The sequence below is a fragment of the Nyctereutes procyonoides genome, unplaced genomic scaffold (genome assembly GCF_905146905.1).
Source record: "Nyctereutes procyonoides isolate TBG_1078 unplaced genomic scaffold, NYPRO_anot_genome, whole genome shotgun sequence".
Classification (NCBI taxonomy): Eukaryota; Metazoa; Chordata; class Mammalia; order Carnivora; family Canidae; genus Nyctereutes; species Nyctereutes procyonoides.
In genome coordinates, this window is record NW_026575040.1 from 24169274 (window position 1) to 24184175 (window position 14902).

General features: G+C 37.3%; 1 protein-coding gene across 3 annotated transcripts in view; it reads left to right on the plus strand.

Annotated features, from left to right (window-relative positions):
* TRPM7 (transient receptor potential cation channel subfamily M member 7) overlaps positions 1 to 4544 on the plus strand; it is a 119825-nt gene extending 115281 nt beyond the window's left edge. For all 3 annotated transcript variants that reach the window (XM_055319774.1, XM_055319776.1, XM_055319775.1), the window contains exon 39: positions 3059 to 4544. In XM_055319774.1, coding sequence (XP_055175749.1) covers positions 3059 to 3189 — 131 coding nt within the window. In that variant the 3' untranslated portion in view covers positions 3190 to 4544. The remainder of the gene's footprint in view (positions 1 to 3058) is intronic.
* The last annotated feature ends 10358 nt before the right edge of the window (positions 4545 to 14902 follow it).

A 14902-nucleotide genomic window follows, 5' to 3' on the forward strand; every position in this document is an offset into this window, starting at 1 on the left:
GTAGACAGCTCAGTTAAGCTCAATTTACAAGTCCCAGTCTACCTTTGTAGCTGTGATTCCAATGTCAGTTTGATTTTCAAAGCCTTTGCAGTATTTCTCAGATCTCTTTGACTACGTGTCAAACATGGTCAAGTCTGGGGACTGAGTGGAGGTCTGCACCATAGTTTAGTCCTCGAAGCCTATTCTGTGCTATCTTTCCACATGTGTACCACTCAAGGGTGAACTTGGGATTTCATACAAAAATTTAGGGTATCCCTCTCCATTTTCTTCTGTTCCATGATTTGTGATTGTTATGGGCCTCTTTTTGAGCAGAATGGAAGGGTGGGGGACAGATGGGGTATGCTGATTAGAAAGCCAGGTTTGTGGCCTCCCTGTACTGTCATGCATTTCCTTCAACTGAGTCCATTTCTGATGCTAATGGCAAGGAAAAAGAAAAAAAAAACTTTTTGGATCATAAAGATACCCATTTTTTAGTTCTTGTGGTCCCAGAGAAGGGTTTTTCTCTTGCTCAGCTGCCACCACTCCCAAGAGTGCCTCTCCATGACTGGAGCTTGTTTTAGGTAATAGCCAGAAGAACAAAAAGCAAAAAATAAGAAAGAGGGCATTCCCCCTCAACACTCTCCATCCCACAGAGTCCTCCTTCCTGATCCTCTGGCTAGAAAATCTTAGAGCTTTTTCTATCCATGTACATTTCTGAGATTAAGCTATCTATAAGTCTAACCTAGAAATAAGAGAGTGGAGAAAAAAAAAAACAGGAAACTTACCATCAATCTAGGTCATTCTTTAAGTTTTGATCCCCTTCCTCATTATTTTTGCTCCTACTTTTCAGGAGTCCCAGATAGTGGCTTTATGTTTATGTGAAGGGTTTTTACTTGTGATCTGTGATAGAGTATGCTTAGTCCATTTTAGCCAGAACTAGAACATAGCAGTGATGAATTAAATAGGAAGCCCAGATCTAATTTTTATTTGCTTATTATATAACATAAGTTGTATGTAATTATATACTATATATAAATTATATCATTTGGATCCAATGATATTTTAAGTATAGTATATCTATTTTTAAAAATTATTAATATAATCAGGATTTTGTAGCTTGAAAGAGACCCTAAAAGCAATCCAGTCCAAATCTGTCATTTTCCAGAATATATCATTAGAGGTCAGATGATCTGTCTATGGTTATACCATAAGTTAACAACATTTTCGGGACTTGAATTATAATTGGGTTTTTCTGTATTGTTCTTCGTGTACAATACAGCTACAAGTTAATTTGCATTCCCTTAAGGCCATAGTGGCACAATCTTGAATTCAGAATTTATCAAAACTTAACTTGTTAAGTAGCAAATATGTATTTAGATCATTGAATACAGGCTACCACTCAAAATGAACAGTTCATATTCTGGGTTTTATTTTATTTTATTTTATTTTATTTTTTTAATTTTTATTTATTTATGATAGTCACAGAGAGAGAGAGAGAGAGAGAGAGAGGCAGAGACAGAGACATAGGCAGAGGGAGAAGCAGGCTCCTTGCACCGGGAGCCCGACGTGGGATTCGATCCTGGGTCTCCAGGATCACGCCCTGGGCCAAAGGCAGGCGCTAAACCGCTGTGCCACCCAGGGATCCCTGGGTTTTATTTTATATGGAGATAAAAAGAAGTATAAGAATATATGCAGGACTATGGTTAGTTTTAAGTAAAATTTGATATTACTGCATTGTTTTCCAATTCTGCAACTGTTGTCTATAATTCCCAAAATTGTTTCATCCTGTCCCATAGGTATAAATGTAATCTAAATACTGATAGTATCAAATTTAAACTAAAGACATCCCATCCTTCCTGAACTCTTGTTTGTATATTCAGTTTCCTGCATCTCTACTGGGATACTGTGGATCGTCTTTATAAGTAATATGTCCATTCCAGAACTCTGGAGGCTCATTTACCACCTCTGCACTTCCCTATCTCATTAAAGTTTTTACGCAGTTGTGCAGGCTCAAAACCTAAAAGCTGATCTGTTTTTCTTCTCTCACCTTTCTTAGCCAATCTGTCAAATTTTGTCCACTCTGATTCTGAAATCTTCCTAGAATTCGTCCATTTCTCTTAATCTTCGTTGCCACCATTCATTTCCTGTGTTCTTGCCAAATGCCCTTAACAAGACTTCATGTGACAGAATAGTCAGTTAAGTTTGGTTATGTTCTTCCTTTAACACTGCTTAATACCTTCTGCTTACTACCTTACCTTAGCTTGCATCTCATAGATCAGGGGTCAGCAACTTTATAGTAAAAGGCAAGGTAGTAAAATATGGCCAAATGGCCTATGTCACAGCTACCTGGCTCTACCATGGTAGTACAGAAATAGACATAGACAATCTGTAAACAAATGAGCATGGTTCATTCTGATAAAACTATTTACAAAAATATGTAGCAGGTGAGATTTGGCTCACTGACTATATTTTTGACAACCCTTGGCCATTAACTGCTGCTTGACCCCATTTTCTAGTAGTCTTTCCATCAGTTACTACATGCAAGCATGCAGTCTTCTTGTTATTTTTAGGAAACAGCACATCTGTTTCCTTTTTACAGTCTTCAGTTAATCTTCCCTCTGCCTAGAACACACTTCCTGGAGCTTTGAGTCATTTTTCAACATTCAGGTCTCTACTCAAATATTACCTCCTTTGCCTCTTCTGCTCAGCCTTGTCTAAAAGAATCCGCTTACATACCATCTCCTATCTGGCCCTCATCATACTGTTTGCTTCAAAGCACTTTATTACTACACAATTCTGTTATTTTTCTATTTGTGTTTTTTCATCCAGAAGAATATAAGCTCCATGAAAGGAAGGACCTTGTCTGACTTGCTTATTGCTCTTTCTACTCTTAACATGAGTTACTGACTCATGGTCAGAACATAATACTTACTTTTCAATGAATGAATGATTTCATTTTTATGTATGTAAATTTTGAGACTTTAGAAGAAAATTGATTTAGAAAATGTTCTTAATTTTTCATTTCTATGAAATATTGACTGTTTTTCCTTTCCTCTTTTTTTTGTGGTTATGAATATAGATCTGAAGAGGAATGACTATACACCTGATAAAATTATATTTCCTCAGGATGAGCCTTCAGATTTGACTCTTCAGCCTGGAAATTCCACCAAAGAATCAGAATCAACTAATTCTATTCGTCTGATGTTATAATATTACTGAATCATTGATTTAGCATACACCTCACAAAAATGTTACCTAGTCATTTTTCCTTCAGGAGGAAATTGGTAATAGAGAAAAGTGTGTGCAAATGAATATGCTAATTCTGGCACAGTTAAAAGGTCAATATTCTTTTGGCCTGTTTAAAGTAGTCAGTCAGGAACTCCCTATAGGATACAGCTGGCAGCTGTTAAAGTTTAAAGGTAAAGGAAAATTAGTATTTATAACTTTTTAAAGGGCTCTTTTTAGCAGAAGATTTCATTTCACTTTGTTCTGATGAGGGTGATACCCTCGCTTATGTGGTGCAATACCATTAACCAAAGTTAAGTGTCTGTGCAGATTTTATTGGCAGCTGGTTTACTGCCGTTCAGCTAGTGAAATGAAGAAATCACTCAGCCTTTTGGTTAAATGGCGGACGTCTTCCTCAGTGTGTTTTAGTGTGTTCAGTGATGATGTCACTAGTTCCCAGCTAGATGCTTGTTGGCCATGGGAAAGGAGGTGACTTGTTATTCTAGATCCATAGGGATACAAGAACCCTGAGCTGAAAACCATTTTCTAAGAGGGACTTATGAATCAGGATTAGGCTTCATATTTAAGGATGGAGCTAGTTTTTTTGTTAAATAGAGCCCAAATTGTGCAAAAGTATTAGTGTGGTTTTTTTTTTTAAACATTGTTTTATCAAGTCCTTGATAAGTAGAAGAAAGCCATGGTAGACTGGTATAACCTAAATATATCAGAGGAGAAACTTAACTTGCTATTCAAGAGAAGTTACCTTGTAAAAAGAGTTAAAAGTGCTTTTTTCCTATCTATATCTAGTGACAACCTGGAAGCTACATACTTCTCCAAAGATTTTATTGACCAGTATATCAAATCAGAATGTAAACATAAATTCTTTCATATATTTAAAATTGTGTAGGAACATCTGAACATGAGTATTGTTTGTGGTACTTATTTAAGAAACTGAGTTGGATTATCATTATGTGATGTCGGGAGATTGCAATGTAACTTTATGCCAATAAAATGTAATTTAACTGCCCCAGATATTGTTGAATACTCAACAAGAAAAGCTTTCATCTTACTAAAGTTTTATGCTTTGATTTTTTTTTTGTTTGTTTGTTTCCTAGGTACTAATTTTAATTTTTATTTAGGAAGGAGCAGTGTAAATCTTACTTGTATTCAGTAGTGTATCTCATAGATACAGACAAGGCAAGAAGAGATAAGCTGTTTAAATAGTGTTTAATATTAAAGGGGGGGGAGAAAGAAAAAGTGTATTAAAGATATTATACTATATACATTTTGTATATCATAAAATCTTTAAAAGAAATTAAATAAATTTATTCTTGTTTACAGATGTTTAGTGAGTTGAATCATTCTGAAAAATTGTTTTCAGAGTGTCAGTTTTTTTAAGTAAACCATTTTGTACACTTAATAACCTTTTCACCTGCTGCCCTGTACTCCCCACCCCCCAAGATTTATTTATTTATTTTGAGAGAGAGAGTGAGCATGTGTGTGCAAGCGTGGGCAGGGGCAGAGGAAGAGAATCTCAAGCAGACTCCCCTCCCTGCTGAGCACAGAGCTTAAATTAATGTGGGTCTTGATCCCATGACCCTGAGATCATGACCTGAGCCACCCAGACACCTCCCCTCTTTTTTTTAATCTGTTTCTTGTTATGTCAGAATATGGGGATGCGGATTTTGTTTAATATTAAACTATGTTTAATTTCATGTTGATTATTTTCACTAGATAATAATAGTGAACTTAATATATACCAGGTATTACTTAAGTATTTTACATATGTTGACCCATTTAATCCTTAAAACAGTCTTACGAAATAGCTATTATTATCATGATATTTATTTTCTATTGGAAAATAAAAGCTTTAGGTAAAGTAACTTTCCTAAGATTCTTATAATTAGTGCATAGCAGCTCTAGGATTCAAATCCAGGAAGACTCGCTTTTGTGTACTCTCCTGAGCCTCATGCTGTATTGACTTTTTGGTTTCTGTATCAGTTCCTGGTTGCTTTTCTGAAATAAATCTCCATAACTTTTCTTTGCTAATTCTGGAAAGTAACAGTCTATCTGAAAACCACATTTCTCATTCCATAGAACTGTGATCTTTCTTTAGGTTACTGAATTTCATCATTATTACTCTAGTCCAAAAATGTCATTTGCTTAATCTCTTTAATATTTTCTTCTCAGTCTCATCCTACTGAGAACAAAGCTCTATCTCTTTACCAGATTACTTCTTAAAACATCTGCAGATGTTCTCTGATAATATGCCTTCCTCAGTCTGGTGATATGAGCCATCATTATTTTAAAAGTAATACATGTTGGTTTTATTGGAACATAAGGTGAAGATTTTAAATCTCTTTTTACCCCCATTAGATTATACACTTCTTAGAGGAAAGGACCCTTCAGATTTTTCACTACTGTAACACCGAACACCTTGCATAGGCACATGGCTTGTGATAGGCACACCAGTAAAAAACATTAATTTTTACTGCAATACCAAACTTTCTCTTGAGAAAGATAAATGATAGTGATACAGTCTTGAGTGTCTAAGTGGACAATCAAGGCAAGAGTACCCAACAAATAGTCACCTGTCATTCAGCTCAAGTAATTACTTGGGAAAAAAAGGATGAATCTAGGGGCAGGGATTTTTGTGATCTTCCTTATTTACTTGATCTGCTTTCGTTTCCTACCTAGGTTTCACACAAAGTATCTAAAGTTGACCCTCAGATCTTTCACAACTAGCAATTAAATGCTCAGTAATTACTGGAGTGAAACCTCTCAACCACTGTGTGTCTCTGTTACCAACTGAGAGCTGTCTTATTTTTGTATTTCCCCTAGTGCTTTACTGGCATATGTAGCATAGAATACAGATGCTCAATAAATATGTGTTGAAGAAGAATAGAATAATTCTAATTTATTAGACCATTAGCGAGCTTTTTCTTTTTTTATTATTTCTTTTAATTTTTAATTTTTTTCCTTTTTTTAATAATAAATTTATTTTTTATTGGTGATCAATTTGCCAACATACAGAATAACACCCAGTGCTCATCCCGTCAAGTGCCCCCCTCAGTGCCCGTCACCCATTCACCCCCACCCCCTGCCCTCCTCCCCTTCCACCACCCCTAGTTCGTTTCCCAGAGTTAGGAGTCTTTATGTTCTGTCTCCCTTTCTGATACTCCCTACTCATTTCTTCTCCCTTCCCTTCTGTTCCCTTTCACTATTATTTATAGTCCCCAAATAAATGAGAACATAAAATGTTTGTCCTTCTCCAGTTGACTTATTTCACTCAGCATAATACCCTCCAGTTCCATCCACGTTGAAGCAAATGGTGGGTATTTGTCATTTCTAATAGCTGAGTAATAATATTCCATTGTATACATAAACCACATCTTCTTTATCCATTCATCTTTCGATGGGCACCGAGGCTCCTTCCACAGTTTGGCTATTGTGAACATTGCTGCTATAAACATCGGGGTGCAGGTGTCCCGGCGTTTCATTGCATCTGTATCTTTGGGGTAAATCCCCAATAGTGCAATTGCTGGGTCGTAGGGCAGATCTATTAGCCAGCTTTTTCTTACGTAAAATCTCAAGGTATGGTTTTGAACCTTTGAAATTGTTTTTGGAAATTCCTCAAAGCAGAGTTGCTAACTGGGGTCCATGATTCTGCCCTGGTGGTCATGGGTGTTCACCATAAATAGCACCAATCAACAGTGCTTTCATGTGCTGCCCCACCCAACACTTTGCTCTCTCCTTTACTCTTTTTCTCGGGATTTCTATGCAATCTGCATCAATGGAACTTTTCTATCATCTTATCATATCTAAGGCATTTTAATAAAAATGCCTTAGTATGTGTTTCTAAAATATAAGAACTGTGATATAGTCACACCTAAAAAACTAACTTTCTTAATATCAGAAAATGTCATTCTCAAAAAATTTTTTTACAATTTGGTTCAGTCAGGACCCAGTTGAGATTTATTACACATTGCAGTTGCTTGACTTGTCTTTAAAGTTTCAATGTACAGGCTTCTGGCATTTGCCCACCACCACCACCACCTAGTTTATTTTTTAAAGAACCCAATCATTCGTTCTAAAAAGTTTCCCACATTCAGGGTTTTGCTGATTATTTCCCTTATCTGCCATTTTACATGTTTCTGTTTCTTGAATATGCCATAAACTATTAGGTTTAGAATCTTGGTCAAATTCAAGATTGAATTTTTGTCAAGAATATGTACCTCGATGGTGGTGTATACTTCCATTAGGAAACATGATGCTGGTTGTCTTTTTGATGGTCATTACCTAGATCTATTAATTAGATCAGTGATTCGTGCAATGGACCACCAACCCTGAGGGTCCCCAGGGCACTGTCAGGGAGCCCACAGAGTCAAAACTTCTATAATTCTAAGATATTATTTGCCTTTTTCACTATATGGAAAGTTTTACTGATGAGGCAAAATTCTTGATGGGTAAAACTGTTGGTATCTTGGCACAAATCAGAGCAGTGAAAAAAAAAAAAAAAAAACAAGTCAGAGCAGTGGCACCAAACTGTACGAGTAGTCATACTCTTTACCCTCACCACAGTTTAAAAAAAAAAAAAAAGTCATCTAAAATGTCTGATCCAGGGGCCTGGCTGGCTCAGTCTGTGGAGCATGTGACTCTTAAGGAGTTGTGAATTCAAGCCCCATGTTGGGTGTAGGGATTAATTAAAAATAATCTTTAAAAAGTAGATAAAATGTCTTTGATGTAATAATTTTTAATAAATCTTGACCCTTGGATACATGTCTTTAATATCTGTGGAACAAAATGAGAAATACCAAACACATAAAACTTGCTACATAGTGAAGTGCGATGACTGTGTTCAAGGAAAAGCACCTAATGTGAAAATGTGTCACTTTTTTCATTGTACATCATTTCTGTTTTGAAAGAGTGACTAGCGGACAAACCAGGGTTATTCAAACTTGAGGATTTGACTGAAGAGTAATAATACTTGTTAATGCTAAAATTTGAGATTTTAAGAGAAAAGTTGAATTTGGGGAACACTTGCCTATTAACACCAATAACATAACAGCTTCTCAATACTTTTCTAAAGAAATCAGTATTGATTTAACAACGGTTATTTTTGATAATATATCATAAAATATGTTAATGTTTGGAAATCTGCATAACCAGTTTTTTCCAAATGACCTGTACATGATATTATAAAGAGATGCATGTGTGAAAGGTGTACCAGAGTATTAAAAAATGATGAGATTTCAGATTCTGTACTACAGTTAACCTTTGGGAAACTACCACTTGTCCAATTTGGTTATTTTAAATAAGAATATCCACAGTTGGGATGCCTGGGTGGCTCAGTGGTTGAGCATCTGCCTTTGGCTCAGGGCGTGATCCTGGAGTCCTTGGGATCGAATCCCTCATCAGGCTTCCTGCATGGAGCCTGCTTCTCCCTCTGCATATGTCTCTGCCTCTCTGTGTCTTTCATGAATGAATAAATAAAGTCTTAAAAAAAAAAAAAACTCATCCCCACAGACAGCTACAGTAATCAAGACAATGTGTTACAACATATGAATCAATTTATGGTAAGCTGATTTTTCACAAGGGTACCAAAACTACTCAATGGGGAAATAATACTCTTTTCAATAAATTGTACTGGAACAACTAGATACAAAAGAATGAAGTTGAGCCACCTGACTCCCACCATATACAAAAATTAACTTGAAGTGGAAACAAATATAAGAGCCAAAATGATAATACTAAAAAAAAATAATACTCTTAGAAGAAAATCTAGGAGTAAACCTTTGTGTCCTTGGAATAGGCCATAGTTTCTTAGATATGACATCAACAGCAAAAGTAACCAAAGAAACAGTAAAGTTGAACTTCATCAAGATTAAAAATTTTGTGCTTTACACTATTAACAATGAAGAGACAACTCACAGGTTGGGAGAAAAAAAATTTTTTTAAAGATTTATTTATTTATTTATTTATTTATTTATTTATTTATTTATTTATTTCTTTATTTATCATAGACATGGAGGGGGAGAGAGAGAGAGAGGCAGAGACACAGGCAGAGGGAGAAGCAGGCTCCATGCTGGGAGCCCGACGCAGGACTCGATCCCGGGACCCCAGGATCGCACCCCAGCCCAAAGGAAGGCGCTAAACTGCTGAGCCACCCAGGAATCCCCTGGGAGAAAATTTTTGCAAGTAATATATCTGATAAAGGACTTTATAAAGAGCTTAATTAAATAATGAAGAGACATCCCAATTTAAAACTGGGCAAAGGATGTGAACAGACATTTCTCCAAAAACATATGAGTGCTCAATAAACACATGAAAAGAGTCTACATCATTAGCCATTGGGGAAATTAAAATCAAAACTACAATGGGGTGCCTAGTCAGCTCAGCGGTTGAGCGTCTGCCTTTGGTTCAGGGTGTGATCCTCAGTCCGGGGATCGAGTCCCACATCAGGAGCCTGATTCTCCCTCTGCTTGTGTCTCCATCTCTCTGTGTCTCTCATGAATAAATAACTAAAATCTTAAAAAAAAAAAAAAAACCTACAATGAACTGCCACTTCACACTCACTAGGATGGCTAGAATAAAGATATGATAGGTGGGGTAGCCCCGGTGGCTTAGCGGTTTAGCGCCGCCTTCGTCCCAGGGTGTGATCCTGGAGACCCGGGATCAAGTCCCGCATCGGGCTCCCTGCATGGAGCCTGCTTCTCCCTCTGCCTGTGTCTCTGCCTCTCTCTCTCATTCGCTGTGTCTCTAATAAATAAATAAAATCTTTAAAAAAAAAGATATGATAGGTGTTGGCAAGGATATGGAGAAATTGGAATGCTCATATATTGCAGGTGGGCATTTAAGTAAGTGTTACAACTTTGATAAACAGTCTGGCAGTTTCTCAAAAGGTTAAATATTAAGAGTTACCATATGACAACAATTTTTCCCCAAGTGTATACACAAGAAAATGAAAATATGTCTACACAAAACCTTTTGCATGAATGTTCATAACAGCATTTTTGATAATAGCCAAAAATAATACCCAAAAGTGAAATATAAATCCATATTATAGAATATTATCTGGCAATAAGAATGTTGAACTGATAAGTCGTACATATAAGGGCCTTTCGACTCTGTAGCTGTGTACATACACACTAATGCAAAGTGAAACTGGACAGACTTGAACTCCCATTCTTGCTCTTCCTCTTATTCCATGAATAACCAGCCAATTGAGCAAGCCTCTCTGATAATTCTGATCTCACATTGTTGTGAAGGTGCGGAGAGTTACGTACTCAGCACATAAAGGTACTCAAGTAATGGATTTGTTAATGCTGCCTTTCCTTGGGAATTCCAGTGAAGAGAGGAGTACATGATGGACAACAGAACATTCTGAGAATAATTTTTCCCTTACAAAGAACTTATCTTGTAGCCTCTTCTGTTAAGCAAAGTGGTTGGAATATGAGCACCTGCTTTTGAGATATGTGGATGTGTATCATTTGCATGGAAGTGCTTAAGTCTGTTCCAGTTTCATCTTTTGAAGGCACTTTTAAGATGCACTTTAAGAAAGACACCTGGGTGGCTCAGTGGTTGAGCATCTGCCTTCCACTCAGGGCGTGATCCTGGAGTCTCAAGATCTAGTCCTACATTGGGCTCCCTGCAAGGAGCCTGCTTCTCCCTCTGCCTTTGTCTCTGCCTCTCTCTCTGTGTGTCTCTCATGGATAAATAAATAAAATCTAAATAAAATAAAATAAAATAAAAGATTCACTCTAAGAATGAAATTAGAAAAAGGGATGTAAAAAGTAATGTTGAGCACAAATGTAAAGCTAAAACATCAAGATAATTCAAATAAAGTAATCATAAGTGCTCAATCATAACACATGTAAGGGAGTCAAAACAATGGAAAATAAGAGTTGAAAGCACAGAATAAATCCAAGTGATCAATAGATTGAAAGCTATATGAAGGTAAAGATTTGTATTTTATTCACTATTAAGCATCTAACACAGTGATTAACTTGAAGTAGATGCATAATAAATATTTTCTGGATTAATGAAAAAGATACAACAACTATTTAGTAGGAGTTCCAGGTGCAAGACCTAGAAAGGAGGAAATAAAGTATGTACTTCATGTCACAGTTTGGTAACTCTACAAATATATGGCAAAAAAATAAGTTTACAAAAAAAAAATAAGTTTACAAAGGAAAAAAAAAAGCAGATTAACAAAAGAACTCTCACCTGTCCTCACGTATCCACGAGGCAAGAAAGCAACATTATTAGGAGAAAGGGAGGACTTTGAACCCAGCCATGTGATGTCATTCCCAGAAAGTTCATCATTTTCTTGGAAAATGTCAATCAAGGATATACTCAAGCAAAAAGAAGGATAGGATCTAAATAGGAAGACTTGAGATAAAAGCGGCAAGCAATATTCATAAAATACTTTCTGGCAAATATAAGTTGTATAAAATTTAAAAGTAAACTAGAATAAAACATTTTTAAATATTAGAAGAAGATTTAGGGGATGCCTCAGTGGCTCAGTGGCTGAGCGTCTGCCTTTGGCTCAGGGCATGATCCTGGGATTCTGGGCTCGAGTCCCACATCAGGCTCCCTGTGAGAAACCTGCTCCTCCCTCTGCCTATGTCTCTGCCTCTGTGTGTCTCTCATGAATAAATTAAAAAATAAGTAAATAAAATAAAAGACGATTCAGGGAAAGATGGTACTTAAGGACACTAACAGTCTCATCTATTTGGGTGAAGTTACAGATATTAACTGACCAAAAAGTACTTTTACCTATGGGTAACCCTTTCTATCCTGTCTCACTATGTGATCTCAAGGAACTAAATAAATTTTCACACAAGGTCATTATAAGCCATCTAGAGCTTAAAATCCAAATAGCCTGGCATAATAATGATATCCCTTGCCATTCAAACTCTGAACCCAAATAGATTAAGATAACAAGGGCTACTTGTATATTTGTTGAAATATTTATAGGGAACAATCCAAGAATATTAAAATGATGTACAGCTTCTAGGCAAGAGTCTGAGGGGAGGGGAGTTTTTAAAAGGTAATCCATCAACGAAAAGCAAAAAATAACCAGATTCCTTTCTTCCTTTATCCATTCACAATTTGGTTTAAAAGACATTAATTATTTGAGACCAATTTAGACGGGCCTTGGATTGTCGCTGAGCAGCAATGACCTGGTGTGAGGTGTCAGAGAAGGAGGATAAGCATGAGGTGTGTGGAATGTAATGGAGTGTGTGGGGAGCAGGGGCAGCAGGAGGGCAGCAGGGGGTTGATCAGATACGGAAACATACAGAAGATAACGAAGCTGTGACACTGTAATAACATGAGTACATCTAGCTTCTAGATCTCGGCTTCTAAATGCTATTCTCCAAAAGGAACCAGGGCTCTTAGAGAAATGACTAACTTCAGGACTGGGGCAGGTATGTCTAGAAGATCTTACTGCGCCAAAAGTAAGGAAGTGTTCAAGGAATGATGGAGACATTCAAACAGGGGCAGAAAACATCTTGAAGAGCCCTCTGCTGGCTAATCTGGATACAATTTTTATATCGAAAATAAATGATGATAACATTGTAATCCATTGAATAAAGTAGGAATTCATGAATCCACACTGATTCGAAGAATAAACAAATAGGGAAAAGAAAAAACTTGTCTTTATAGGTTACCAGTTGATGAACGTAGGTGAAATAATGGCATTAGAAAGTCACCGTTTGGGGCAACCTGGGTGGCTCAGTGGTTTAGCGCTGCCTTCAGCCCAGGGTGTGATTCTGAAGACCTAGGATCAAGTCCCACGTTGGGCTCCAGCCCCTTGCATGGAGCCTGCTTCTCCCTCTGCCTGTGTGTCTGCCTCTCTCTCTCTCTCTCTCTCCCTCTCTCTCTCTGTGTGTGTCTCTCATGAATAAATAAATACAATCTTTAAAAAAGAAACACAAAGAAACAAACAAAAACTATGCCTTTAGGGGCCCCTGGGTGGCTCAGTCGGTTAAGTGTTCAACTTGTGATTTCTTTTTATTTATTTATTTATTTATTTATTTATGAGAGAGAGAGAGAGAGAGAGAGAGGCAGAGACATAGGCAGAGGGAGAAGCAGGCTCCATGCAGGGAGCTCAAGAGGGACTCAATCCTGGGACTCTAGGATCGCACCCTGGGCCAAAGGCAGGCGCTAAACCGCTGAGCCACTCAGGGATCCCCTCAACTTGTGCTTTCCATTCAGGTCGTGATCTCAACCTACACATCAGGCTCTGTGCTATGTGTGTGGAGCCTGCTTAAAATTCTTTCTCTCTCTGCCCCTCCCCCTTCACTCTCTCTGCCCCTCCCCCCTCAAGAATAGCAACAACAACAACAACAAAACTATGCCTTTAGCAAACATCATACTTACTGGAGAATTTGTTTACAAAAAGATTTTATTTATTTATTCATGAGGGACACACAGAGAGAGGCAGAGACACAGGCAGAGGGAGAAGCAGGGTCCCTGTGGGGAGCCCAATGTGGGACTCAATCCGAGGATCCCAGGACCCCAGGATCACACCCTGAGCTGAAGGGAGATGCTCAACCACTGAGCCACCCAGGTGTGCCTTACTGGTGAATTATTCAAAGCTTTCCCTCTTAGTTCAGGAATGAGCTAGGAAGACTACTATCCTCACTTCTGTTCAACATTTTACTGGAGGTGCTAACTAGTTCAAAGGGTAAGAAATAAAAAGCATAAGGATTGGAAAGGAAAATAATAAGTGATTTTTTTGCAGATGAGTTGAATGTGTGTAGAAAATCCAAAGAACCTTTATAAAAATTAGAATTTGAGTTTAGAAAGGTCCCTGGATTATAATATCAACATATGAATATGAGTTCTGTTTTTACCGATGAGCATCAATCATAAAATGAAATTTTAGCAAGACTCTACTGATGAAGAAGAACTGAAGTATTTGGGAGAAGTTCACTGACTGAGCAGAATCACCACCGAGGGGACTTCATGAAGCCCCTTTGTATATAGACCACAAATATAAAATAGCTGTAAGACTAGAACCTCTAGTTGCCAGGATCCCTCATACAGGCATCAAAGAATGATCTTTCTTAATGTTTTTGTGGAGCATGAACATAAATACATTTGGAAATAAACGGGGTGTATGCCGTAGATGGACTCTTCAGAACCTTGCTTTTTTGGCTCACCAGTAATATATCTTGGAGATAAATCCATATTAAAATCATATATTCTACATTCTTGTTTTTTTGAAAGTTTTGGGTTGAGATAATTTCAAACTTAGAGAAGAATTGCAAGAATTGTACAAAGGGCTCCAGTTTACCATCACCCAGATTCACCCATTGCTGCCATCTGGCTACATTTGCTTCATCTTTGCTTTGTCACTTTATCCCCTTCCCTCCTTTCCTCATGTGTGTCTGTGTCTCTGTGCGTTTCTCTGAACCATTTCAGAGCAGTTTGCACATATCAGGCTTCTTTACCCCTAAAATCCCTCAGTGTGTATTTCCTAGGAACAAGGACATTTTGTTTCATAAACAGGATATCATCTTATAAAATTCAGAAGATTCAACATTGATACAAAACTATTCACATATAATCCTATTCAGATTTTATCTATTGTTCCAATAATGTCCTTTTATAGCAATTTCTTTCCTGATCCAGGATCCTAGCCAGGATTGAGTATTTTAAGTGTCTTGTTTCTCCAGTTTGTTTTTTT